Source organism: Mesoplodon mirus, assembly GCF_964341445.2.
Source record: "Mesoplodon mirus genome assembly, chromosome: 6".
NCBI classification, from domain to species: domain Eukaryota; kingdom Metazoa; phylum Chordata; class Mammalia; order Artiodactyla; family Ziphiidae; genus Mesoplodon; species Mesoplodon mirus.
In genome coordinates, this window is record NC_138982.1 from 145,537,560 (window position 1) to 145,565,229 (window position 27,670).

Genomic DNA, 27,670 nt, shown 5'->3' on the forward strand with positions numbered 1-27,670 from the left:
GACCAGCGACAGCGGCGGGGCGGGAGAGCGAGTGCGGCTGAGTCGGCGCCACCATGGCCACCGTGGATCTGGAGAAGCTGCGGACGTCCGGGGCCGGCAAGGCCATCGGCGTGCTGACCAGCGGCGGCGATGCGCAAGGTGGGCGCGGGCACGCGGGGGCCGGTCGCCGGCGGGCGGGGTGCTGCTGTCCCCGGGTCCCTGGGGCGCGCCCGCACCCTCGGCAGGCACCTGGGGCACGCGGTCAGCAGGTCGTCCTCCCGGCCTTCGCCTCCCGCCTCCTCCTCCCCCTCCCAGCCCCGGTCCCCTTCCCGGTCCGCGTCCTGGACCCGCCCCGCGCCGGGGGCCCGCGTACGTGCCACCCACCACGGCCTCTGCGCCCGGCCCGCCGGGGGTGTGTCCGCGCGGCCAGCCGTGGCCGGAACAGGGTGCTCTCGCCGGCCGCCGCTCCTGCTGCCCCCAGGCCCTCCCCGCACGCTTTCCCGGTGGCGCGTGTCAGAAGCCCCATTTCCTGGAGGCCAAGCTGAGCGGAGGCCAGTGAAGGCTGGGCAGGTCCCCGCAGGCCCGCAGAGCCCCGGCTCTAACTAGTTATGGAACACGACCTGGGGGCACCGTGCTTCCCCCAAACCACTGCCTCCAGGGCGGCTCTGGGGCATTTTCTTTAGTGCAGAGCTGTTCCCACCCCCCTTGTACAGGGGAGGCCAAAGGTGGTGGCCTTCCTGCTGACCTGCCCAGGGTCCTGCAGCTGGGACCTGGCAGAGCTAGCTGAGTGCCCCTCCTGGGGTCTGTCCTGGTGCCCTGGACTTGTCCTGACTGCTGCTCTCCAGCGCCTCTGGCCTGGGATGGCCAGTGTCACACCTGTCGGGCTTGGCCGCATGGCCACACCACACACCTTGAACCTCAGGAGACGCCTTAATTAGCCCAGGAAGTAGGCCTGGAAGGCACCTAGCCGGCACTCTCAGGCTGCACAGCCGGGCCTGATCTGCGTCCTTCCAGATCAGAAAGTCCAGACACATAATTCCTCTCCCTGCCTCAGGCCCCCGACTCCCCGCTCCCCACTCAGAAGCAGGGAAGAGCCAGGAGGAGGGGGCTTTCACAAGAGAGCAAGCCCAGGAAGGCAGAGACATGAGCCACTGTCTGCGCCCCGGCCTGTGCGCGTTTGGGCTGAGCCCTCCGGACCTGGTCTGGCGGGCGGACAGTGTGCTGTGCTGCACGTCCGCAGCCCCGCGTGGCCAGAGCACTTGCCTGTTGCTGGGCAGCGGCGGCTCCCTCTTAGGGCCTGGCCAGTGGGCCGGGGCCAGGTGGGAGGAGAGTGGTCTTGGGGAAGCATTGCCCTGTGAGATTGGACCACGCGAAGGGCCTGGTATACGGGGGACAGACACTTCCTGAGAGGCTGGGTCCGCCTCTCCAGAGAGGCCCTTCCTCTGTGAGGCCCCAGCTCCCCGGCTCGAGCAGGCACAGGGGTCTCCGCCCAGGCTCCTGTCTGCACCGTGGAGACAACAGCGCTGGAGGGGGGCTGGGGAGATAAATGCGCGTTTAGGCAGGGGAGCCGAGCCGGTGGGCGGCACAGACTAAACAGGACGAGGGGCCAGTGGGGGCAGCGGAAGGGCCCGGGAGGAAGGGGCCGCCGGCCTGGGCCGGTGGGCCAGGGGAGGGCAAAGCCTGTCTGACCTGTGGGTCTCCCCTTGGCCAGCCCGGCCCTAATGCCCCACATGGAACGGGCAGTGCTTCCTGGACGCCCAGGAGTGTGGCCGTCAGCGCACCGACCGCCGGCTGGGTCCTCGCTTCCCTAGACCCCTGGCTGTAACGTGGTTTTCTGATCGGGGCTGTGAGAGAGGAGGGCTCCGCAAGCTTCCCCAGTTTAGGGCTTGGGCTGATGCCTGGGGGAAGATGCCAGGGCCAGCTGGCTCTCTGGGGGGCAGGGAGCCTTTCTGTATTGTAAGTTCTGAAGGCCAGCCTGTGGGTGTCCGCGCCGGGCCTGCGCCCTCTCGCCGGCACTGCTCCGGGGAGCTGGCTCCAGACGGTGGGTTCTCGGTTTGCCCTCAGGGGCCCCCGCTGCCTTCCAAACAGAGGCCGACCTCTAGGGACCTGATGGTGCCAGGCGGGCCCTCCCCACGTGCCCTCCTGGGTGGGCGCGGGGCTGACAGCCGCCGTGGAGAACGGGCACCCACCCCGACCTGCACTTGCCTCCCCGAGGCTCAAGTCTGCATTTGTTGGAGTGAGCGGAAACCAGCCAGCCTCGAGGCAGTGGGCGGCGGGGGAGCGGGCAGACCCTGTCCCGGTGGGGCCGGCCTTGACCAGCTCTCTGACTTGACCCGAGCACATCCCTCGGGCCTCAGTTTCCCCTTCTGTAAACAAGACAAGCCACCTGGCGGGTTCCTTCCAGCCAGCCTGAAAGTCGCGTCCTCTGCCCTTCCCGTTGGCGGGGAGGAGGTGTCCGTGCGTTGAGGGAACGTGGTCGTTCCGGATGTTACTTTGTGCAAAAGTGACTAGAAGCCTATAACATAGCCACGCTGCCCACTGGCTCCACCACTCGGTCTCGGCCCTGGGGCGGACCCCACCCTGCCCCTCAGTAACACGCAGGACCTGCCTTTTCTGGGTTGATCCGTGTGGACGTTGACATCCTGTATTTGCGGGTGAGGACCACCCCCATCTCGTTACGTCCCAGCCTGGCTCCACGTGTTCATATCGACTGATGATTAAGTGTGAATCTGCGGGGCCCCGTGTCCTGCCAGGATCACCTCTTTCGTGTACATTTTGTTTTCCCGGAAGCTAATTGTGAAGAAAAGTCACCTTATGAACAAAGGCATCCACCTTCGGACATCAGTTTGGTGGTGGTGTCGATTTCCTCCAACAGGAAGTCATCTGTTGCAGCGTCCCTGGCCCATTGGAGGCTGGAGGCTGGAGTGGAGGGGTCCAGGGCTGGTCCATCAGCGGGAGATGCAGCTGCTCTCCCCGCTGCTCCTCTGGCCCTGTGGGGCTTGTGGCTGCCACCCTGGGTTTATTTTGAGGAAGAAAAACAGATTAAAGGGCAATTAAAAAGGCCCTTTCAGGAAGGCAGCTTACAGTGAGGTTTACAGGGAAATCCTCGCCCTCAGGCCTCCGTATCCATGGTAGCTGGCACACTTCCATTCTACGACTGAAGAGTTTTCCTGTAACACGGTCATTTGTTCTCCGCTACAAGACTGAGCACACTACCCTAAGCCTGGGGCCCTTGGCAGTCCCTGGGTCTCCAGCCCCCGCCCCTGCCCCTCCCACCACCCCATCCGGAACTGCTGGCCTCCCTCCTGTTGCCAGGGGGTGGGGCTTGGACCGGGAGCCTGCAGTGAGCCCACAGTGGCCTCACCCCAGTGAGGGCAGCCGGGGAGGCAGATACCTGAGGGTGGAAAGCCTGGGCTGCCCAAGGCCCCAAAGGCGGGCCAAATGCTTCTGCAGGACCCAGGGCCTGCTGGGGCCGGGGGGGGGTGCAGCTTTGCAGGTGTCTCATCTCCCTCCCGCCCCTGCCCTGCCCCCCGCCAGCAAGGGCAGGCAGGCCAGCGAGGGGCAGGCAGGCCAGCGAGGGGCGGGGAGGCCAGCGAGGGGCAGGGAGGCCAGCGAGGGACAGGGAGGTCAGCGAGGGACAGGCAGGCCAGGGAGGGCAGGCAGGCCAGCGAGGGGCAGGCAGGCCAGCGAGGGGCAGGCAGGCCAGGGAGGGACAGGGAGGCCAGGGAGGCCAGGGAGGGACAGGCAGGCCAGGGAGGGCAGGCAGGCCAGGGAGGGCAGGCAGGCCAGGGAGGGACGGGCAGGCCAGGGAGGGACAGGGAGGCCAGGGAGGGACAGGGAGGCCAGGGAGGGCAGGCAGGGCAGGGAGGGCAGGCAGGGCAGGGAGCTTGCAGCTCGAGGCCCCCTGACCTGAGGCAAGAGGACTGTCAGCCCTTCGGGTCCGGTCCCTGGGGCAGCCCACTGTCTGGGGGGGTGTGGGGTACACTCTCTGGGCTCCTACCCCTAACTTCAGTCACTGAACCCCACTTCCGTTCATTTGGGGGACGTGAGACTTTTATGATTTCTTTAGAAATGGGGTTCTTCTGCTAAAGGCAGGTGTGTCGGCTGTGAGTGTGGCCTCTGAGCTCTGCCAGCCGTGACATCTGGGCACCTCTGCCCCGGGAGTCCCTGGCTCTGGACGTCAGACAGCAGGAGCCTCGGCTGCCGGCTGGGGACAGGGCAGCTTGCTCGGCCCAAGGAGGGCCCAGGGTACATCCTGGCACTGCCCTCACCTGCCGGGGTTCCCGCAGCTCCCCTGCCTTCCCTCTGGAACCTCGGTTTCTCATCTGCAAAATGGGGGCAGTGACTGGGCTGATTTCCTGGGAGCCCGATGCCCTGAGCCTGCACTGGGGTAGGCTCTGCCCACTGCGCTCTTCCTGAGGTGCCATACGCTATATAGCCCTCCATGGTCCTCTGGGAGCTACCTGCTCCCCCTGGGCCCGCCTTCCAGGCTGGAGACAGGGTGAGACCAGTGTAAGTACGGTAAAGGTCGAGAGTCTTCACATGAGGGTCACCCTGTGGACCACACAAGCTACGAGGGACCCTGGGGGTGACGGCACTCCCGCAGGACGCCCAAGCTGACGGGCACTGCCCCTCCACCAGCTCAGAGGGCCGAGGGCCCGGGGGTGGGGCAGGGCTCCTGGGGCCTCGGCCACCCTTGGCTGGTGCCCCGCCCCCTCCAGGGAAAGGCTTTCACAGCTTAGGGACAGACCACGGGATGTGCATGTGCTCTGGGCCAGGACCACCAGGAGGAAGGCAGGGGGAGCAGGGGTGGTCCTGGGGCCAGACCAAGCACAGGTCATGTCTGCAATCCAGCCTCCAGACCCAGGGTCAGAGGCTGGAGCCCAGGGCAGGTGACTGGCCAGCCATCTTCCTCTCTGAGGACGTGGGGGCCGCCCTGCCTGCCCCTTTGTATCGAACCACTGACATCTTTTGTGACGGGCAAGAAGGTTTGAGGCGAATTGCCTGCAGCCGCTGATTCCAGGCTCCTGCCCCCTCAACCCTTTGCCCCTCGCCCGTCCCTGGGCCCCAGCCAGGTGGCAGTCAGTGTGGAGGCTGGGCCCGCCCCAGGTGCCCGCACAGGGCCCCTGACCTGGCCCCTGACCTGGCACTGTCCAGGCCCGCAGCAGCTGCAGCCCTGGGCGGGGCCGCGTCCCACCCACAGACAGGGCAGGGCCACCACGTGGGCCCACTGCTGGTGCTCGAGTCTCTTGTGGGGCTGCCCACGGGGTCTTCTTCAGGTTGTGCCTTGTGAGCCTGACTGTGTGCGAGACCCCGGGGACACAGTGGGACGGCCCCCCGTGGAGGGACCTCAGGGACGCAGTGGGGTGCCTCCGACCCCGTGCAGGGACCTCAGGGACACCTTTGCCTTCTCTGGGTCTCAGTCTCAGAACTGACCACGAGGGAAGGGGACTGAGGTTCCTCTGGGCTCTTCTGAGCATTTCCTGCTCCCTCGTCTTGCCCTATGAGTGTCCGCCTTTCCAGGAAGCCTATACTGCAAGGTGGCTGCCGTAGATGGGGGGTGGGGGCCGTGGGGGTCCCAGGGCTGGGGGACAGGGAAGAGAGGTGACCCGCTGAGCCTGGTGGCCCTGGCATACGTTTGCAGGCTGGGGAGCAGGGGCGCCGGCCTGCTCCACTGCACTGGGGCCGTCCGACCCCCAGGAGCCTGAACTTGGCCCTAGGGGGTGCTGTCCTCCTCTCCTGTCTCATGGAGCCCACCCTCCAGGCCAAGGGGCAGAAGGCTCATGACCCCAGGGCCACAGGCACCGACCTCAGGGTGCTCCCCATGCTGCCCCCCAGGGTGGTGGCCCAAGAGTCTAGCAGAGGCTGCGGGCGCATTTGGAAGGCGGCTGCCCCTGTGTCCCACCTGCCCCGTTTTGCATCTTGGGGCCATGTGCCCAACCTGCTGTGATTCCCCCAGGTCAGGGCCCTGGGGGCCGGGGAGGGGGGCTGTGCTGAGCAGCAGAGGCCGCAGGTGAGCATGGGTGGCGGGGATGCGGCCGGAAGCAACGTCGCAGGTCTGTAGGTGCCTGTGCTCTGGGCTCAGGGGGAATCGGGCCCTGGTGGGGACCTTCCCGGTTTAACTCCGGGGCGGCTTATTTCCAAGTGCGAAGCCGATGCAATGTGGGGGCGCTCACCCCATGCCGGACTCGGAGTCCTGGCTCGGCGCCCCCCGAGATGTGGGAGGGACGGTCCAGGGCGCCCTCGCTCCGCGTCTCCACTGACAGGCGTCTCCCTGACCCCTTCGCAGGCATGAATGCTGCCGTCCGAGCCGTGACGCGCATGGGCATTTACGTGGGAGCCAAAGTCTTCCTCATCTACGAGGTAAGGTGCGGGCAGGGCGGCCCTCGCCCCACGCTCTGGCAGGGAGCAGTGTGGGGAGAGGGGCGAGGATGGCGGATGGGGCCGGGCTGCCAGGCTCTGGGGAGTGGCTGGGGAGTCCGCCCTCAGCCTGGGCGCTCATGGGTGCGCGTGTCCCCTGTGAGAGACGAGGGCGTGAAGCTGCTGTTCTCCTCAGAGGCCGGGACCTCAGCCCCACCCGTCCTCCTGCACCCTCATCACCTAACCCGAGCTCGAGCTCCCCAGTGACGGCAGTACACGGCCTCCTTACGCACAGCAGCAGAGAATCGTTGTCCTGTGTCGTTCTGCCTGAAGCTGGGCGCCCTGTGCTTCATCCCCCAGTTCCTATCCCCCCAAATCCCTAGTTCAGATTTGGGGCAGACCCCCCCTCTCTCTCACACACACACACACACACACACTCTCTCTCTCTCTCACACACACACACACACACACACACACTCTCCCTCTCTCTCTGTCACACACACACTCCCTCTCTCACACACATTCTCTCACACACACACACACACACTCCCTCTCTCACACACACACACACACTCTCTCCCTCTCTCACACACACACACACACATTCTCTCACACACACACACTCTCTCCCTCTCACACACATACTCTCACACACACTCTCACACACACACACTCTCCCTCTTTCTCACACACACACTCACACACACACACACACTGTCTCTCTCACACACACTCTCATACACACACACTCTCCCTCTCTCTCACACACACTCACACACACACACACACTCACACACACTCTCACACACACACACACTCACACACACACACACACGCGTCCTGGAGCTCTCTCCCGCCGTGTTACTGTTTCCACTCTTTGCTCACACACACACACACACACACACACACACACACACACACATGCACGTCCTGGAGCTCTCTCCCGCCGTGTTACTTTGTTTTCACTCTTTGCTCACACACACACACACACACACACTCTCTCTCCCGCCGTGTTACTCTGTTTCCACTCTCTGCTCACATGTAGCGACTCCCGACCTGCTCTGCCCTCCCCAGAGCTTCCCTCCCCCCACCTTGGGTGTGTCCGCATCCCTGTGCCTTTACTCTGGTCCAGGTCAGGCCCTTCCTCCCCAGCCTTGTCTGTATGGGGCTATCTGAACGAATGAATGGGCGGGCAGTTCTGCAGACCCCTCCGTCCTGCAGAGTCCAGACCCTCAGACCAGGCTTGGATGACCAGGACCCTGCAAAGCCTTAGGTCATGTTTTGGGAGCGTATCTCCTCAGAGTCTCAGGGACCTGTGGCCTCAGGAGCTGGGCAGGTGGAACCCATGCCCTGATAATGGTCTAGAACCTTCTGAAGGACAGGGTGAGATTCTTCAGGGAGTGGCCTAGTTTTGTGAACAAGTGGTCTCCAGTCAGGGTGGGGTGGGTCCAGGGCCCGGCTCCTGGAGGTTGTACACATGTGACAGGGGCATCCCTGCACCTCCCTGACCCTCGGTCTCTTCTTCTATGAAGTGGGGGTGTTAGGGCGAAAAGCTAATGCAACACTGAGAGTTGAGGCACTTTTCACAGCCCCTGGCGCCAAGAAGGGCTCAGTGAACGGGGCTGCTTTATTCACCTGAGAGCCCAAACTGCACCTGTGGGCCCAGGGCCGCCACAAGGATGGCTGCTGGAAGTGCCCTGGGCCTGCGGCCAGTTCTGAGGCTGCCTGGGTGCCCAGCCAGGTGGGAGTGGAGAAGGCAGAGGAGTGGGGAGGGGAGAGGTGATACCAAGTGGATGGAGGTGTGCAAAGACATTCCAGAAGGTTCCCAGGCCAGGAAAGGAGGACTGTGTCTGTGAGACTCTGATTCCCCCTGGGAGCACCGCGGGGCTGGGGCGAGGCTGCGCCATGCTGGGGTTTTGCAGACTCAGGGCGGCCTCTTTTGTCGCTGCTTGCTCTGGACAGTGTCTGAGGGTTTTCAGGTTATCTTCCTGCTTCTCGGTGGGGAGGGGGTGGGGGCGGGGTGGGGTGTGTCCTAGTGGCCAAATTCCTGACCGGAGCGAGAGGGGGCGAGAGGGGGCCAGGCCTGGCCTGAGCTGGGGAAGGTAGCTTGACGATCCCTTAGACGGGGGTCTCGTCCTGAGGCCCTTCTCCCCCTCTATTCCCCCTCTATTCCCAGGGGTGGGAGCATTTGCCCCGCCCGCCCCCGGGCCCTGCTGCCCAAGACCCTGCAGGCCCCGGCTGCTCTAAGGACAAGCGTGGGAACGGAGGCGGCGGGTCGCAGGGCTGAACCCCAGGCAGGAGCGCTGGCTCGCGGCTGCTTCACTGGAGGGGCTGGGAGGGCTGCACGGAGGAGGTGGCCCTGCTCATTTCCACTCGGCGGTGCCTCGTCTTTTCACCATCTGTGAAAGCACGTGTCCTCTCTCCAGACTGTATAAAAAGCTCCTGCTGATAAGAAGGGGTTGGCCACACGAGCGGAAACAGGCAAGACACTGGAATGCTCCGCCCTCGCAGAGGCTGTGCAGGTGGCCTGGGGCTTATGTCATATCCGAAACAGCATGTGTCATCAGGGGAACGCAGGGGAGAAGCCCTGCAGGGACCACATACAGCCTCCGGGATGGAGACCAGCGTGGCCCGGAGCTGGGGGTGGGGCGCTCTGAGGCCCTGGCCGCGTTGCTGATGGACGAGGTGGCCACGGGCGCCTATGGGCACCGTGTGGCAGCGCTGTCGGTGGCTGCTTGCACACCCAGTGACCCGGGAGTCCTTTCCCGGGAGATACGGAGCCCCAAACGGGATCCCTCCAGAATGTCCATCAGCGGTGGACAGGTCATAAACTGTGGGCGTGCGCAGGGGACCCCTGCACGGCAGCAAGCGCAGACACAGTCGCATGTGACCTCGCGGGGCCTTGCAGATGCCCGGCTGAGCGAAAGAGGCCAGACGCAGTGGGGACGCTGTGCTGTCATTTCCGCATCTAATCGGCACCCTTGGGGGGCAGGGCAGCGGGTGTCTCCGGCAGGGAGGGTCCTGGAAGGCAGAGGGGCTGCTGGGCGCTGGGCTGGATCTGGTGCTGACCCGGGCGCGGTGACCCAGCTGCGGCCCGTGGGCACGCACCCCGGGGCTGCCTGTGACGGGAGCGCGGCCGAGCAAGTGGTGCTCTGTCTGTAACGCGCTACCCTGCAGGCCCCACAGATCGTGCCTGGGGAGGCGTCTGGGCACCCCGGCCTCTCCCCTGACACCCCTGAACCCAGCAGACCCCGGCTTTGTCCTCCGAGGCCCTGGGGGTGGAGGGGCCTCCGTGCTCAGGACCCCTGGGCCCACTTCCTGCCAGATGGGCTTTTGGCCGGGTTCCACGTGTCCTGCTGCCGTGGGCGCCCGTCTCACGCCTGTCCCCTCACTTTCAGGGCTACGAGGGCCTCGTGGAAGGGGGCGAGAACATCAGGCCAGCCAACTGGCTCAGCGTCTCCAACATCATCCAGCTGGTGAGGCCCGCGGCCCTTCCCGCCATGAGCACGCGTGTGCACCGGGGACATGCACAAAGGCACACAGAGGGACACACAGAGGGATACACAGGTGCACACATCAGACACACACACAGACAGACACACAGGCACGCAGGGGCTCGGCTCCCGGCTGACTGTCGTCCGACCGCCTTGGGGACGCGGGAGTGGGAGGTCATGGGGTTGCGATGGCCCCAGGATGTCTCCGCTTCCAACTGCGGGCTCTGGGAGGAGGGGACGCCCTGGAAGAGGCTTGGCCTCAGCGGCCTCTGCGCCTCCCCCGCCTTCCCCTTCGTCATCCTGCTTACTGAGGGTGGGGCGCTGAGCGCCTCGCTGGGGCCAGGGGTTGCTAGGAGTGGGGGTCTTGGCACCAGGTCTCTGTAGGGAGACCGGAGTCCTCCCACAGAGCAGGGACTGGGTCACCTGTGTATCCTAGACCACCAGCTGACACCTGCTTATTTAAGAGGCCTGGGTCAGCGGAGCAGTGGGCGACGGGCCTGGACCCTCGGTCATCCAGGCACAGCCAACCCTGCCGTGCCACCCACCCCTCCTGCCCAGGGTGGACGTCCCCAAGGGACCGCGCTCTCCAGGCGCTCGTGGGAGCAGGCCCGTTTGTTGAGCCCTCGATGGTCCAGTGGGGCACGGACAAGCCCTGTTCTTGGGCTTCATCAGAGCCCCCCACCCCGTGTCCTCCTGCTCTGGTGTGGTGCTCCCTGACCCCGTCATGGGTGGGGCTGCAGCCTGGGTACCTCGTCCTCCACCCCAGGGGTCCAGGGAGGGCGGCCATCACGCCTCAGGCCTGGATCCAGCCGTTGCTCTGCTCTGAGCCTGTGTCTCAGACACAGATGGCTGTGGCCTCTGTCCTGAGAGACCGCCTGGGGAAGGAGCTTTAGGCCAAGTGTTAGCTGGGGTGTGAAGCTGCATGAAAGGTGGGCAGGTGAGGATGCGGGGCCGGGCTGGTGTTTGGAGAGAGGTGGGGAGCGTAGAGCACGGGGGCAGCGGGGAGGGGCACAGGAGGAGGCTGGGCCGGGCCAGGGCCGGCTCTGATCTGCGTTTTCTGTGAATCCTGGGGCCCGGGGCCCAGCCTGGTGCTCTTGGTGCTCTGGGGAGCAACACGTCGTTCCCACCAGCTGGCCGAGTGCAGGGCCAGCAGTTCTGCCTGTGGGCAGGGTCTGGGGAGCCTGGGCTGAGGCTGAGCCGGTGGGGGGGGGCACGTAGATGACGGCACGAGCTGCCCAGGCACGTCCCTGCGTTGGTGCCCGGCCATGTGGGCCAGAGTACGTGCATGTGTGCGGGTGTGCACGCCTTACACACCTCAGCCTGCTCATCCCTCACCTGTCAAGCTCCCCAAGCCTGACGGCGGACAGCCTCCTCCTTGCACACGAGGAGAAAGTCCGGGGGGTCGGGGGGGTGGGGAGGCAGACACCTGCCCAGGCTTCTGAGGAGCCCCTGGACTTGGCCCTCTGTTCCTTGGGGTCTCCCAGGCCGCCCGTGCCCAGTACCCGGGTCCCTCTGGTGCCCCGTTGGCCCAGGCTGCCCCTCCTCCGTGCAGGGCGGCACCGTCATCGGCAGCGCCCGCTGCAAGGCCTTCACCACGCGGGAGGGGCGCCGGGCGGCCGCCTACAACCTGGTCCAGCGTGGCATCACCAACCTGTGCGTCATCGGCGGGGACGGCAGCCTCACGGGCGCCAACATCTTCCGCAGCGAGTGGGGCAGCCTGCTGGAAGAGCTGGTGAGCGAAGGTGGGTTGGCGGCGGAGCAGCTGCGGCCGGGGGCAGGCAGGACCGGAGGCAGCAAGATGCTGCGGGGCTGCTGGCCGGGAGGGGGGCCCTGGCCCGAGATCAGGCGGACGCTGGGTGGCTCCAGGAGCCACGGGCCCGGGTTTGGCCAGTAGTGAGGCCTGTGGGGACCCAACGTCAGGGACCCCCAGGCAGTGCTGTCTTCCTGATGCCGCATGGCAGTTCCCAGTCTGACTCACCCGCGTGGTGAGTGATTCACTCCCCAGTGTGGGTTACGGACTTGTCACAGTTTGCAGAAGTGTGAGAGTTAAAATTTGATAACATAAGACACAGAGTCCTGGGGGTCACCAGTCGGAAAGTGACCTGTCGGAGCTTCATTGGTTCTGTGCTGCTCGTGGGGGACCCGGAAGTGAGGGGTGCACTCTCCAGGGCTCCCCTGGACGTCTCCCAGAGGGTGACAAGTCCGTAATCAGCGGTTCAGCCACTGCCGCACGGCCCCAGGACCTCTGCTGCAGGACCTGGGGACCTGACCAAGCTGCACTGCCCAGTGGGCTGGGGGAGGGGGTGGGGATCGGGGTCCGGGCCCCGTGTTGTGGCCAAGGGGGCCGGGTGGGGCCGCTGCGGCTGCACCTGGGCTGGCCTCCTCCTTCCCAGGCAAGATCTCACAGAACACGGCTCAGACCTATTCGCACCTGAGCATCGCCGGGCTGGTGGGTTCCATTGACAACGACTTCTGCGGCACCGACATGACCATCGGCACGGACTCGGCCCTGCACCGCATCATGGAGGTCATCGACGCCATCACCACCACCGCCCAGAGGTGAGTGAGGCCCGCAGCCCCCCGCCCAGCCAGGCCACCAGGCAAGCAAGCCTGGGATCCCGTCTCCCGGCGAGGGGCTGAGGCTGCCTTTCTGCAGGGTCAATGGCTTGTCAGCGTAATTCCATCCCTAGGAGCCTGTACTGGCTGCCCCCAGCCCCCAGGTCGGGGGAGACTTACAGTGGGGTGAGCAGAGGGGCTTGGGGGTCTGGTCCCCACCCTGCCAGGTTGTCCCGAGCCCTAGGTGGGCAGTGGCTCTGACAGGTCTCCTACGGCCCTGGGGCAATGGTGCACCCCACAGGGGGTCCTCAGGCTGCTGGCTGGTGACGGCCAGGCCCCAGCAGGGTAAATGGCCTTCAGCCTCAGGAGCAAAGATCGGTGAAAACCAGCGTGAAGCTGGCCGTGAGCCCGAGACAGAGGTGGCCCTTCGCCCAGGGCCTTGGCCGCCCTGGGAATGACCAGGGCTGTCTGTCCTTGGGCTGCTCCTGCGTCCTCTGTCTCTCCTGGGCACGCCCTTGGCAGAGCTGGGGCCATGGGTGGTGTGGCACGAGAGGCCAGGCTTCGTGGCTCAGCTCCGCTCAGGGGGACTTTGCACTGATGCCCTCTGCCCTTTCCACATCCACAGCCACCAGAGGACCTTCGTGCTGGAGGTGATGGGGCGGCACTGCGGGTAAGGGGGCTGCCCGGGTCAGCCGGGGGGCCCGGGGCTTCGGGGCAGTGGGAGCAGGGTGCAGCGCCTCCAGGGCTCCTGGCATGTGGCAGGTGCTCACTTGACACTGGGTGTGAGAGCCGGGGTGTGGGGAGTCCTGACTGTGGGGCTGGGTGCCGCTCAGAGCTGTACCTCTCCTGTGACCCAGGGAGCGGGCCCGTGGTGTTGGGTCGGGGCCCACCTACTGCAGCCCCTCGCCCTCCCACCCCTCCAGGTACCTGGCCCTGGTGTCCGCCCTGGCCTCGGGGGCCGACTGGCTGTTCATCCCTGAGGCGCCGCCCGAGGACGGCTGGGAGAACTTCATGTGTGAGCGGCTGGGTGAGGTGAGGGCCCAGGGGTCTTCTCCCAGGGTCCCTGCCGTGAGCTGCGTGGCCCGTGTCCCCCACGAGAGTGTCCCTGGGGTCACGTGGCCAGCTTTGGCTGATTCACTTCCCTCTGGTTCAGCAAGCATCCCCCCTGGGGGCGGCACCGCAAGGAGTGGAGAGGGCTTCGGTGCCAACGCTGATAGACACACCCGGGGGCTGCCCCGGAGCACAGAGGGGCCTGAGGGGGACACTCACCACTGCCTCAGGCTCGGCTCCGTGTGGTCAGTCCTGACATGGGCGAGGGGCGGGAGCGGGGACACGGTCAAGCTGGCTCCCTCGGGCCCTGACCGCTGAGCCTGGGCAAGGGGAGGTGGCTTCGTGAAGATGGGTGGATGGGAACCTGAGGCAGTGGCTCCAGCAGAAGAGGCTGTGGAGGCGGGAGCAGATGGGGGGCTGAGGCCTCATCCAGGAGAGATGAGCAGGGGTGCCTGAGAGGGGGTGCCTGGAACGCGGCTCTCCAGGCCCTTCAAGATGGAGTTGGGGGGCTCTGGCACAGAACAGGCAGATACTCTGCCCTGGGCATCCCTGAGGCCCTCCAACTAGGATAGGCTGACCCCTTGGCTAGGCCAGTGGTGGACAGGAGGGCTGTGATGGGGGGGAGAGGTGCCTTCAGATCAGGGGTCGGGGGGCACTCGAGGGCTGTGGTCTGGGTTCAAGGCAGGGGAGCCCCTGAGACTGTGTGCCCAAGTTCACACTCGGGCCCAGTCTGGGGCCCTAACGGGCTCTGTCTACCCCCAATGTCCTCTGCATCCTGGCCCAAGGGCAGGACGAGTGTGGAGGCTGCCCGGGGCCGGGCCTTTTGTTTGTTCTGTTGTCCTGGGAGGTCAGTGCCAGGCCCTATGTTTCCTGAGGGAGGCGGGCGGCCCGGGGCTGGCTCTAGAGCGTCCCTGTCCCCATGTGACCGAGGTGGTGGCATCATTCCCGTCCACTGCCGGATGCTGCTCTCCCCACCTCCCACTCACACCCCAGGGTTCTGTACCCCTGCCCAGGGCAGTGGGAGGGGCCAAGGGTCATGACTGGCTTCTGAAACCTTCCCCAGTGAAGACAAGGATAGGGCCGAGCTGAGCCTGGCAGCGAAGCTGGCCAGAGACCTCTGTCCTCTCCTTGGGGGGAGTCCTTGCACCCCCGGGTGGCCTTGTGGGCTCGCCTGGGTAGAGGGGAGCTCTGGTGGTGATGGTCTCTGGCTGACCTCGGCCTTGGCCTACTTGCTGAGAACTTGGGGCTGCATCTTCCTGGAAGTGGCCTGGACTCAGGCCTGGCCTCACATCCTGGTTCTTTCCTGCTCTGTGTAAAGCCCTCGCCCCACCCCGCCCCAGGGTTCCCTGAGCTTCAGTTTCCCCACCTGTTACATGCAGATGTCACCCTCTGTCCTGCCCACCTCCTGGGCTGCAGCGAGTAAGGCTGAGGGAGGTGTGGTCTCTTCTGGCTGTCTCGCTTCACTGCACCACCCCCACCTCCTCCAGGCAGCCCTCCACTCCTGGCTCCCCCGCCCCTCTGTACCCGGGTCCTGCAGGAGCTGCTCTGACCCTATCTTTCTCTCTAAGTCTCTTCGGGTGCCGTGGGACAGACATCCGAGGCTGGTGGGTCAGGGTGAACCCCACAAACATTTGTTGAGGAAATAAATAAGCAAAAAGTACTTTCAAATCCCCAAAGAGCTTTGTCTTTGTAACAGTTAAGTGACGCTAATTCGTCCATCACCAGCTGATGGAGGAAATCTTCCCTCAGTCCGGGGAGGGGGAGGGGAAGGGGGAGGAGGAACCCTCCAGTCCCCCAGTCTCTGCCCCCAGGAGGGGCAGCGGGGTCCTGGTTCACCCACCTCAGTCCACCCGTCGCCCGTGTGAGCCCCGCGGCGTGGAGCCTGGGGAGGGCTTGCGGCTCGCGGCCGTGTCTGGGGCGGGGTCTGCGGGCTGGCGGCTGAGCCCCGCCGCATCTCTGACCCAGACTCGAAGCCGAGGGTCCCGACTGAACATCATCATCATCGCCGAGGGCGCCGTCGACCGCAACGGGAAGCCCATCTCATCCCGCTACGTGAAGGACGTGAGTGGGCGGGGCCCTGGGTCACGTGGGGGTGGGCGGGGCCTTGGGGAGGGGGATCCCCTTTATCTCCAGTCCCCAAGTGCTCTTGCTGGGGCCCCACCCCCAGCTCCTGGAGGGAGCTTTCTTGTCCCTAACGATTGCCAGATGTGGGGTGGGTGCGGCCGGGACCCGAGAAGCCGTGGCCCCTCTGAGGCTGAGGTGTGGTTGGGAACCCGCAACGCTCTGGTTTCCAGTCTTCATTCAGATCATCCCCCATCCTAGGGGCCCCGTCCAGCCCCCCAACAGTGTCCCAGTGACAGGGTCCAGCCCCTGCCAGCCCCCCGTTGACGGGAGCCCACTGCCTATCCAGTACCAGATTCATAACAGAACAACTTCGGGGGGAATCCTTCGTCCCTGTGAGCAGCACCCACCTGCCGGGTTCTGCCCAGGGCCCTGGGCCCCGGTCCCCCAGCACAGCCCCTGGGAGCCTCCACGCCCCTCACTTTGGCCGCCCACCCTGTCCTTGAGCTCCCAACCAGGTGCTGCCAGGAGCCGGCCCCTCCGCTGACCCTGTGCTTCCTGCCACAGTTCCTGGCAAGGCCTGACCCACAGGGGCTGGAGACTGTGATGAGCTCCTGCAGCCAGCACGTGTGGGAGCCCACGCCCACACACTCACATGGAAACACACACACACAGGAGCACACGTGCTCACGCTCAGGCTGTAGGCGTGAACCCTGGGCTGGCTCTGTGGGGCCCCTGGGGAGCTGACACCCTGAAATCCCTGAGGCAGGGTGGGAGGGGGAGGGGAGAGGGCTGGGGGCCACGGGGTGGTGGGACAGTGGATTAGAGCGACAAACTCAGGGACGCCCTTTCTGTCCCCACGAGCAGCTCGTGGTCCAGAGGCTGGGCTTTGACACACGCGTGACCGTGCTGGGCCACGTGCAGAGGGGAGGGACCCCCTCGGCGTTCGACCGCATCCTGGTAGGTGGGGCGTCACCCCGGTGCTGGGTGTGCTGCACTGGTGGCGTGGGTGTGCAAGCGTGGGTGTGCAAGCGTGGGTGTGCGTGAGCATTTTTTCACTGCTGCTGGTGCTTGTGGGTGAGACCACGGCCTGGCAGCCTAGGCCGCACCCTCCTGGCGATGGCTTTAGCAGGACCTTGGGAACGGAGGGTGGGGTGAGCAGCAGGTCGATGTCTGGTTGTTCTGAGTCTGGCCTATGGCCTGGGTGCCCAGCTGCAGGGCCTGGGTGCCGAATCCTGATTACTGCTGGTCCCACCCCACCCTCTGCAGGGTGGGAGTCATGCTGCAGGCCCACAGGGACAGGGCCCGGGGCCAGGGAGGCCCCGAGGTGGTGAAGCACCCGCCTGTGAGGCGCTGGTCACCGGGGCTGGGGGCTGGAGACTGCAGGGCTGGCCGGAGCGGTGTCTGGGCCACTGTGCTGGGTGAGGCCGGGTGACCAGTGTGGGCCTGGAGGAGCCGCTGGACCGAACCTCTCCCAGGAGGCCTCAGTGCGTCCCCATCCACACAGAGCAGTGGGGACACTGACCTCAGAGGGTGTCTGGCCCCAGGGGTGCACTCGGGACGGGGGGTCAAGCACTGGCCCTCCACCAGGCCTGGCTGTCGAGTGCCAGCATGGGCCCAGGGTCTCACCTGGTGGCAGGAGAATGGGCTGACCTGCTGGTTTTGCAGATGGTGGAGACACCGGAGGCCTGGGTTGGCGACAGAGGGGCGCCAGAGGCACAGCTTAGTGCTGGTCCCCGAGCCCAGGTCCTGCAGGGCGACAGCTGCACACAGTGGGTTACAGGAGAGTAGCCGTCACACGGTTCCCGAGGGACACAGGAGCTTTCTCCCGGGCTGTTCCCGGCACCAACTTGACCAGTGTGGGAGGCCAGGGGCGCGGTCTGGGGGCGCGGCGGAGGCAGAGGACGCCAATGTCTCACCGAGCTGAGCCGCGGGCCTTGGTCTCTGGCGTGCCTGTCTGTTCCCGTTGGCCGTGGCAGGACCCCTGTTTGTGATCTGTCTCCATGGAGGGCGGTCCTTACCTGACCTGTTTTAGCTGGTCCGGCCCGCCAGCCCGTGCCCAAGTGTGCACACACACCAGGACAGCTGTGACAAAGGAGCCCTAAGCGAGAAACTTCGTCATAGAGAACTCTGGAAACCGCGGTCCAGCCCTGGCCCTGCCACTGCAACCCCGGGGTGCAGGGGCCACGCCCTCCTAGCAGGGCCGGCTGAGGCCCGATGAAATGGTGCCGGGGGGCTGCTGTGAAACGTGGTCATGCTCAGTCACCATTTCTAGAATAAATAGTGTCGCTTACTCCAGAAGCTTCTAGCATGTGCGTGTGCGTGTGCGTGGCCTGGGGCTGGCTCCGTGCCCACTGCGCCTGCCTGAGCCCCACCTGCCCCTCTCTCCGCCCAGAGCAGCAAGATGGGCATGGAGGCGGTGATGGCACTGCTGGAGACCACGCCCGACACGCCGGCCTGCGTGGTCAGCCTCTCCGGGAACCAGTCCGTGCGGCTGCCCCTCATGGAGTGTGTGCAGATGGTGAGCACCCGCCTGCCCGGGCGCCGGCGTGGGGGCTTCCCAGGGAGGTGCCTGGGGCTCTCGTGCCCCCTTCCCGCCACACCCTGGCACTGCCTGTCCTTCCAGGCCTCTCAGGGCCCAGTCAGCAGGCCTGCTGCAAGCCCCCGCCCCCCATCCCCCTGGGAGCCCTGCCGCTCCTCCATGCATGCTACATGGAGCGGGTGGCAGGTGCGTCGCACCTTCTGTTGTGGGCCCCCTTCCGAGTGTGTTGCTGCGCCCCCCTGCGGGCCTCAGGGTATCCGAGGCCTGCAGTCCTCCAGGTGGGGGAGGGAGGTGTGAGCACATCCCCAAGGTGCCCCTAAGGTAAGACAAGCCCGAGACAGGTGTGGGAGCTGCAGGGAGCTGGGGAGCCCTGGGGAGCCCGTGGGGGGCCTGGGGGCGTAGCTGGGGGGAGCCCAGGACACTTAGCTTCCCAGAGCCAGTGGCCTGGGACAGACTGGCTTTGCAAACTGGGCAAGGTGGGGCTCTGGGGCTAGGATGGGAGGGGGAGGGGGAGCAGGTGGCCAGAGCCACCGGGACATCTCATGTGGTCGGAGCAGGGGCCACAGGAGCGGGGAGTGGGGAGCAGAGAGAGGCTGAGAGGCTGGCTGTGGGGATACTGGGGTGCGGGGCTCGGTAGGTTTGGGGGGCCCTGCAGCTGGGGGCAGAGCAGGGCCTTCCCAGGGGAGGTGGGCTGGCGCGGGAGAGGGGCCTCCCTGGCGCTTCTCCTGGAAGATCCTCCTGCGGTGACCTCCCCTGGGCCCCGCTTTCGGGCAGGCTGGTCGCCAGTGGGTGGCGGGTCTGGGGGCCGGAGCAGCCTCACCCTTCGTTCCTAGGCCCTGGCTGCCCCCCACCCGCTTCCCAGGGCTGAGGAGGCGCGAGGCCCGGGTGCCCCTTCCAGGGAGGGGAGGACCTGGCAGGCCAGGTGGGGTCCCCTCGGCCCCTCAGCCCTCTCGATTCCGGCAGTGACAGCTGCCCGGTGGGTCTGGGACAGGCCCCCCGCGTTGGGCTCAGATGCATGTGCCAGGCCTCCGCCTCCAGGCTGTGCATCTTGTTTTCTTTAAGACCAAGGAGGTGCAGAAGGCCATGGATGAGAAGAGGTTTGAGGAGGCCATCCAGCTCCGAGGCAGGTGAGGGCCTGGGGGGCCTGGTGCTGGGCAGCTGTCTGCTCAGTGGGGCCCACAGCAGACTCTGAGTGGCTCGCACACGGCCACCCCCCGACACGGGGATGTGCCCACCTGCAGAGGTGGCGCTCTGAGACCCTCCTCCTAGGGCGTGCATCGTGTAGGAGGGACAGGGCCCGACAGTGTCTGAGGAGTAGGCAGGCTGTGTGGATGCGCCCCGCAGGGCTGGCGGGGCCTGCAGGGCGCTGGGGGGATGGGGGGGACACAGCACAGGGAGGGCACCTGGGCAGGGGGAGGGGGAGACTACAGAAGGCAGCAGCGAGGCAGGCCCGAGGGGCCAGGTCAACTGGCCCTGCAGGTCTGCTTCCTGTGGTTCCCGTGGCAACGCTTCCTGCCCTGCTGCAGAGCTGCTGAGACCACGCAGGCTGAAAGCGGGCGCTCGCTTTGCGGAGAGGGGCGTTGGGATCGCGTGTCCATGGGGGTCTCTGCCACCCGGCGATGGCGCCCAGCCAGGGTCCGTGGCGACAAGAGTGGGGAGGTGGGCCGCACCCGTGTCCAGTTCCTCTGAGGCTGTGCTGCCGGCCCCGTGCTGTGCTGAGCTGTTCGGCTGTGGGCTGCGCCACGCATGACCCGCTTCCTTTCCAGGAGCTTTGAGAACAACTGGAACATTTACAAGCTGCTTGCGCACCAGAAGATCTCCAAGGAGAAGGTGAGGGCCAAGCCGCAGAGCCCACACCTGGCTGCGCCCTCGGCCTCCTCCCGCCTGTCCTGCCACCCCGCCCAGGGAGCGGGGAGCTGGCCCCACTGAGCCAGGACCCTCCCTCCTGTCTGGGGTCTGAGCTGTGAGCTGAGAGTACCAGACCTGGCCTCTGCTTGACCAGCAGGTCCCAGACAGGCCTGGGGATTACGCTGGCCCGTTGCTTATCAAACGGCTGGAGGAATTTAAGTCAGGAGAGGAGGTTTAACTCAGCAGACGAGTGATGCAGTGTTAGGACACGTTCCGAAATAGCTCAAACCCTCAGGAAATGGACTCTCTTGAAAATAAAGATGACGGCAGGCTTCGTTTCTGAAACCACAAGGACAAGGAAAGGGTCCCACCAAGACAGTCTTGGACGGTGGGGTCCTGGCCCCCCCTTTATCCCGGGAGCTGGTCAGGGGTGGGCAGCGGCTTCTGACAAGGCAGGGTGGTCCCCACATCCCCTTCCAGAACCACCTGGGGCATGACCACCTCGGGTGCGTCAGGCTGTTATTACCAGGACCCACTAGAGCCAGGCTGCCCAGCAGAGCCGGTGGCCACACGTGGCTGCGGAGTGCTGGCAACATGGCTGTCCTAGTGAGGTGTGCCTGCACGCCACGCGGGTGCAGGTTCTGGGGAGCAGCAAGGGAAACGGGCGTGGAGGCGCCCGACAGCAATGTCTTACGTTGCTTCTGGGTTGAGGTGCTGACGTGTTGGTTCTGTCGGGTTCCCGCAGCCCTGGGACTGAAAGAGCATCGCCTGCTTCCTGGCACTTTCTTACCGTGGCTGCGGTGGCCCCCTTCCCTCCACGCACCTGTGCAGCTCGCCAGGGACTTTCTGGGGTGCTGCTGCCCCGAGCCCTGAGCGTGGGGTGGTTGCCCAGGGCTTCCAGGCAGGCGCTGACTCTGGCCTGAGCCACTGCTGCCCCCGCGAGCCGCGCTTGGCCAACAGCAGCCCGAGTCCCGCTCCTACCTTTGGCCGAGGACTTTGCAGTAGTGAGCGGGGCCTGCACCGTAGCTCATGTGGTCTTGGGCAGAGCCTTGTGGTGTCAGGGGGGCAGGTCTTTGTCATGCCCGGGGGAGTCCCATCTCTGGACCGTGTCCAGGCTGCCACGAGGACTGGGGCCTCTTCTCCGGAAGAGGCTCTCTCTGACATCTGTCTGGGTCGGCAGTCCCCCGTCCCGCCCCTGTGCTCATGCCCTTGTCTCCCCACCTTCTCTGAAGACCGGCTTCTCCCTGGCCATCCTGAACGTGGGGGCCCCAGCGGCCGGCATGAACGCGGCCGTGCGCTCGGCGGTGCGTACCGGCATCTCCCAGGGCCACACGGTGTACGTCGTGCATGACGGCTTTGAAGGCCTGGCCAAGGGGCAGGTAGGTGTAGCCGTGCCTGAGGCCGGGTGGGGGACGGGGCCTGCGGTGGTGGACCTGTGTGTCTTTGGTCAGTTTATGACGTGTCCCCGGCTTGCTTACAAGCAAACAAGTACCAAGGGGCTCGCGATGTGGGTATAAAGGCCAGGCCAGGTCCTCTCCTTGGGGTGGAGTGGGAGCAGCTGGTTCCACTTTAGCCTGGCCCAGCCCCCGAGACCCCGCTCTGACCTGTGGTAGGACGGTCAGTGCCAGGCACGACCTCTGTCCCCCCTCCCCCAAGGACGTGCTCTCCCTGAGGACAGGTCCATCACCTGAGGAGGGGTGGGCCAGCGCCCCTGGCCTGCCCCCCTGAAGCCGTGCCTCCCCTCTGCAGGTGCAAGAAGTGGGCTGGCATGCTGTGGCTGGCTGGCTGGGGCGTGGTGGCTCCATGCTGGGGACCAAGAGGTGAGCACCTGGCTACCGAGGGCAGCAGGGGGCTGGGATGCAAGGGAAACCAGCCCTGTGGCCCTGGGCTAGGTCTCCTCTGGCTGGTGGCCTGTCCAGAGCGGGACACAGACCCTCCTGCCTGGGGCTTCCTGGCCAAGAGCTCACTTGAAGTCACCTGTGTGGAGGAAGGCTGCTCAGGCGGCTCCACACCTACAGAAGGGATCCCCTCGGGCAGGACGTGAGGCTCACAGCCAGGTTGTCGAGAGGGCAGTGGCCAGTGCCCAGCAAGGGCATTGAATAGGTGCCAGGCTGCTGGTGGGCCCCGCCGCCCCCCTGTGCCTCACCTTTGCCTCCACCTCTAATTGGGAATCCCACCGCCACGCCCCAGGCCTGCCTTCTCCCGAGGTCAGGCACGGTGCGGACGTGGGTCCTTCCAGCCTGGCGTTCTGTACAGATGCAGCACGTCCATCTGATTTATCTCCCACTGCAGGACACTACCCAAGGGCTACATGGAGAAAATTGTGGAAAACATCCGCATTCACAACATCCACGCCCTGCTGGTCGTCGGAGGCTTCGAGGTGAGGGGGCGGCTGCAGGGGAGCAAGCGGGGGTGGAGGAGACCCCAGGGTGTGGGCCGCCGAGGTGGCCCTTCCGGAAGCCCCGCGTGCAGGAGGTTACCGTGAGCCAGCTGGACTGATGGGGCCACCAGGGTGAGTGTGGAGGGGCTGGTGAGGAGGGGGAGAGGGGAGGGAGGGGGGAGGAGGGAGGAGAAGGAGGGGGGGAGGGGCAGTGGGGGTGGGATGGCCCAGGCAGGAGGGGTGAGTGGCCTCAGCCTCCCGCTGCTGAGGTGGTGGTCCAGCGCGTCTCGGCGGAGTTCTGGGCGGTGGGGGCCCGTCGGCGTGATGCGGGGGCGTGGTCAGCCCCCGTAAATGACAGATACCCACGCCTGCCCTTTCACGCCTGCCCAAGCCCCCGCAGACCGCATGGAGCGGGCTGGGATCAAGGTGGGGTGGGCGGGCCTCCTTCCTGTCCTCCTCGGAGTCCAGTTTCCCCAGTGAAGGCGGCTGCAGAGCTCCTGGGTGGGGCCTGCCTGGTCTCGGTCCTGGGATGTGGCAGGTGGGCCCAGACGCCCATTGCCAGCCACACAGCCTGGAGCAGGACCCAGGGGCCCCTCCTCCTGCCTCGTCCGGCAGCCCGGCCTCTCCGGGGCCGGCCCTGAGCACCCCCCCTCCCCGATTCCTGCAGGCCTACGAGGGGGTGCTGCAGCTGGTGGAGGCCCGCGAACGCTACGAGGAGCTCTGCATTGTCATGTGTGTCATCCCCGCCACCATCAGCAACAACGTGCCGGGCACCGACTTCAGCCTGGGCTCGGACACCGCCGTCAACGCTGCCATGGAGGTGGGGCATGGGGCCGCTGCCCCCACCTAGGCCGGCAGTGGGCGGACGGGGCGCCTGGGAGGGGAGAGCGCCCAGAGGGGCTGCCGAGGGGTGGGATGGGGTGCGGGGCCCCCACCGAGGCTGGCGGCCTGCATGGGGAGTGGGCAGGACCCGGCTGCCCCCGAGGTCTCAAGGATGGCAGGGAGGTTGTGACTCTGGGGTCATCAGGGTGTGAGGATGACGGTGGTCAAGGCTGCTGCTGACCTAACTGAGCTTCTGTACTGGTGTGGACATCGGGCCACGGTTCTATCCGGTGAAGCAGCCACACGTGGCTCTGGGGGAAACCCAGGGCTCCGGTTGGGACGTGGGAGGGTGGGAGGTGGGAGCCCAGGTCCTGGAGGAGTCCCAGCAGGCTGGCGCCACCAGGGGCTCTCTGGGGGCATCCCCACCGCTGTCCCCACCCTCTAGACCTTTCCCACCTTCGACTGTGACCCCACATGAGCCCAGCTTCCCCAGGGGTTCAGCACCTCCGTTTTGTGGGGGTCTAAAGCTGGAAGGGGGCATGTTGCTCAATCAAGTGCTGCGTGTTTTTAGATGGAGGAGAAAATACAAGTGAAACAAGAGGCTAGAGGAGATCCTACCCCACCCCCATCTCCTGACCCAGAGTCCCATGATCCTCAGGGGTTTTCTTTGAATTTAACTCCCATCTGAACTGGCTGTGGGTCGCCCACGGCCCCTCTGAACCTTCTGGTGACCCTGCCCCTCGCCAGATGAGGGAGGACAGGGTTCGCTTTTAATTTGCGGCTCTGATTTCTGGTTGAGTATTTTTCTGTATGTTTACTGCCCATTTGTCAGGGGTTTTTTTTGAAATGACCTTTTTCCACCATTTGCCTATTTTTCTCTGGGCACGTTTTCTTTTTTATTTGTAAACGTTCTTTACATATGTAGGCGGTAGACCCTTTGCCAAACATTGCAGCCGTTTCCTCCACTTTGCTCTTCCTCTGTTACCTGGGGTTTATCCTCATACTTCAGACACCAGTAACCTACATACCTGTTTTATTTCTGTTTCCTCAGTTCTTTATTTAATGCTTGAATTTCGCTGAACTCTTCAGTTAGGATTGTCATCACTTGTCGTGTTACCATTAGCGTCTGCAGAGCACGTACTTCACGTGTCGTCAGGGCCCCTGTTTACGAAGACCCTGCCGTGGCAGAGTGTCTTCCCCCGTTGGCACATGAGCAGATTAAGGCCCAGTGTGTCCCTGGCCCAAGGTCAGGGAGAGCCTCCTAGAGCGTCCCTGGCCCCTACCCACTAGATGCTAGTGACACCCACCTGGTCCTGGGGGCACAAACACCCGGGCTGGGGACCCAATTCTGTGTGGGCGTGTGGTGAGGGCTGCCAGTGCCCTGGGCACATAGGGCAAGGGCTGTCCCAGCCGCTCCTGATCTTCAGTCACATTGGGAGAGAGACCGGGTCCCTGCAGTGTCGTGGGTCCCCGCGGTCCGAGGGGAGGGCTCTGACCCGCACCCTGGCCCTCAGAGTTGTGACCGCATCAAGCAGTCGGCCTCGGGGACCAAGCGCCGTGTGTTTATCGTGGAGACCATGGGGGGCTACTGTGGCTACCTGGCCACCGTGACCGGCATCGCTGTGGGAGCTGACGCCGCCTATGTCTTCGAGGATCCCTTCAACATCCAGGACTTAAAGGTGAGCCGAGCCCGTACCTTTCTCCCGGCCAGGCTGAAGGGGCCCCTCCTGAGACACAGGGGAGCAGGCCTGCAGAGGAGACGGGGCCCCTGCCAAGCAGCCACGGCCCAGCAGGCTGGGGGCTCGCTGCCATCGAGGGGACACATCCCGTGAGCCTCTGCACCCCTTCCCCGATCCCGGGCAGTGCCCCTGCCGCCCTGTGGCCTCCGTGGCCACCGCCGCCCCCGGCCCTCCCCCCGCGGCTTCACGGTCCAGCCACAGGCCCACACCTGCACCACCCACACAGCCCTCCAGCAACCGCAGCCGGTTCCCGTGCCCGTCCCCCCGCCCCCAGGCTGATCTGGGTCTTCTCAGCCCCCCCTGTTGGCTAGTCCGGAATCGGCCCTCCCAGACAGCCTCAGGCTGCGGGAAGGGGTGTGCAGTGCTGGCTGCTGCCCCGACTCCGCTCAACCCAGGTCTTCACCCCACAGGCCAACGTGGAGCACATGACCGAGAAGATGAAGACAGACATCCAGAGGGGCCTGGTGCTCCGGTGAGGCTGCTGGGCGAGCCCGCAGGGTCCGGCAGGGGGGGCAGCTGGGTGGAGCAAGGCTGGGGGGCTTAGGAAGGAGTGGGTGGGGTCGGGCTTTGCTGTGAGCCTGTGGCCCGGCCCGGAGGGGCTCAGCCTCCAGGCGAGGCTCAGGCCTCCCCTGCCGCCCCCACCCCCTTACTCTTCCCAGAAACGAGAGGTGCCATGAGTACTACACCACGGAGTTTCTGTACAACCTGTACTCCTCCGAGGGGAAGGGCATTTTCGACTGCAGGACTAACGTCCTGGGCCACCTGCAGCAGGTACGGGGTGGGGGAGCACGGATTCCGTGGAAGGCTGCTCCCTGGCCCCCGGCCCCCAACTGTGCCCGGGCCGACGGGTCCCAGGAGGCCATGGCAGGATGAGGACCCGTCTCGGTGCCCCTCCTCATGGGGCACCTGGCTGTAGGTGCCCCTTCATCCTCACACCCCTGAGCAAGGCTCGTGTCCTGCCGAGGCCTCAGCCTGAGGAAGGGGCGTGGCCGGGAGCCACCTCCACCCTGACAAGCCCCTCCCCTTCTGGCCCCCTGGAGGCCCTGCAGGAAGCCCGCGCTGTGGGTTCCAAGCAGACTGAGGGCCGTGTGCACCCCTAGGGCTCCCCTCTCCCGGGGGTCTTTGCTCACTGGTGGTGGGACCTGCCTGCCGGATGCCGGGGCCCCCTGAGGCCCCCCAGTCAATGAGTAGGCAGCCCACTGCCCGGCCTCTGGAGGTGGCTTTTAGGGGTTTTTAGAGGTGGGACGGAGAAAGGGGCCGGAGTGCTGCAGGTCGAGGGGACGGGGTGTCAGCCCAGCAGGGCTCACCTGAGGTCACGGCAGGGCCTGGTTGCTGGGCTCGGGCCAGGGCTCGGCTGCCTGAGGCCCAGCTCCTCCCTGAGGGCCAGAACCTGGCCTCATCCACTGTGTGTTTCAGGGCGGGGCTCCCACCCCCTTCGACCGGAACTACGGCACCAAGCTGGGGGTGAAGGCCATACTCTGGATGTCCGAGAAGCTGCGGGCAGTCTACCGCAAGGGTGCGTGAGGGAGGTGGTGGCTAGCGCGACCTGTCCCCGCAAGGGCCCTGGGTGTGGGGCTGCCAGCACGTGCCTGTGTCCACAGGGCGGGTCTTCGCCAACGGCCCCGACTCGGCTTGCGTGATCGGCCTGCAGAAGAAGGCGGTGGCCTTCAGCCCTGTCACCGAGCTCAAGAAGGACACCGACTTTGAGTGAGTCCCAATGAAGACAGGGGTGGACCGCCGGGCCCAGACCTGCCTGGACCCCTGATCCCACAGGGCCGCCCGGTCCCCACGCCCGGGGCTGACCCCGGGTCCCTGTTCCTCCCGACGGGGCAGAGAGTGAGGGTGGGGTCAGCCATGGTCGGGTCTGCGGGCGCTCGCGGTCTGCCGACCCCTCCTGGGGGCGGGGGCCCCGGCACCTCTGAAGCGCAGTGGCCGGAGCTAGCCTCCACATGTCCCGGGTCCTGAGGTCCAGGTGTCCCGAGGGGGCGTGCGGGGCCCAGGTTGGGGCAGTGGCCCGGGAGCTGCCCCGCCCCGCCGCTGGCCCCGCCTGCCCCGCCCCCTGGCCCTGACCCCGCCCCGCCGCAGGCCCCGCTCCCGCCCCTGACCGTGTCCCGCCCCGCCGCTGGCCCCGCCTGCTCCGCCCCCTGGCCCTGACCCCGCCCCGCCGCAGGCCCCGCTCCCGCCCCTGACCGTGTCCCGGCCCGCCGCAGGCACCGCATGCCCCTGGAGCAGTGGTGGCTGAACCTGCGGCTCATGCTGAAGATGCTGGCGCACTACCGCATCAGCATGGCCGACTACGTGTCCGGGGAGCTGGAGCACGTCACCCGCAGCACCCTCAGCATCGAAACAGGCTTCTGAAGCCGCGTCCCTGCCCCGCCCCGGCCTGCTCCCGCCTCTCCCCCGCTCACCTGCCCCCACTTTGGAGCCTGGGCTACTGCCGCCTGGAGCCTGCGGGCAGGCGGGCGGGGGGTGCGCCCTGGCTCCGGGACTCCCACGGCCCCAGGTCCAGCCTGCTGTCCGCTCGGCCCTCCCCCAGGACAGGGCACCCTGGGCACCCACCTTCCAGCGCAGGGTATGTGGGGGCGTCCGTGCTGGGACACCGCCGCCCCTCGGCCTCGGTACCCACGTGGCCCGGAGCCTCTCCCCAAGCCGGCCGTGCACCCTCACCAGCCCGGGGGCGCAGCAGCCTGGGTCTCTGTGCGGAGGGTGGGGACGTGCCCCGGCTCGCCTCACTGTGGCCCTCCCCCTGTGTGCACTGGCCGCAGGGGCTGAGCAGCGCTTGTCACCTTTTTTAGAAATAAAGTCACCCCGACTGTGGGGTGCTGTTAGTCTCGGGAAA

The 27,670-nt window shown here is 65.9% G+C and overlaps 1 protein-coding gene across 1 annotated transcript; it reads left to right on the plus strand.

Moving 5' to 3' along the window:
• On the plus strand, nucleotides 1-27,670 carry PFKL (phosphofructokinase, liver type). The gene is made up of 22 exons (XM_082625929.1): nucleotides 1-138; nucleotides 6,269-6,342; nucleotides 9,738-9,815; nucleotides 11,386-11,575; nucleotides 12,227-12,392; nucleotides 13,015-13,059; nucleotides 13,313-13,421; nucleotides 15,405-15,500; nucleotides 16,368-16,460; nucleotides 17,896-18,021; nucleotides 19,105-19,169; nucleotides 19,809-19,872; nucleotides 21,123-21,269; nucleotides 21,640-21,710; nucleotides 22,183-22,270; nucleotides 22,938-23,090; nucleotides 24,607-24,771; nucleotides 25,242-25,303; nucleotides 25,491-25,602; nucleotides 26,248-26,347; nucleotides 26,433-26,538; nucleotides 27,042-27,670. Exons 1-22 carry the CDS (start codon nucleotides 54-56, stop codon nucleotides 27,187-27,189), a joined length of 2,343 nt encoding a protein of 780 aa, XP_082482055.1. The 5' UTR covers nucleotides 1-53; the 3' UTR covers nucleotides 27,190-27,670.

Excerpts from the sequence above, each read along its gene's own strand:
- PFKL (XM_082625929.1), top strand. The coding sequence starts at position 54 with ATGGCCACCGTGGATCTGGAGAAGCTGCGGACGTCCGGGGCCGGCAAG. Across the intron at positions 13,422-15,404 it reads TGTGTGAGCGGCTGGGTGAG|ACTCGAAGCCGAGGGTCCCG; the intron begins GTGAGGGCCCAG and ends TCTCTGACCCAG. Across the intron at positions 25,304-25,490 it reads CAGAGGGGCCTGGTGCTCCG|AAACGAGAGGTGCCATGAGT; the intron begins GTGAGGCTGCTG and ends TACTCTTCCCAG.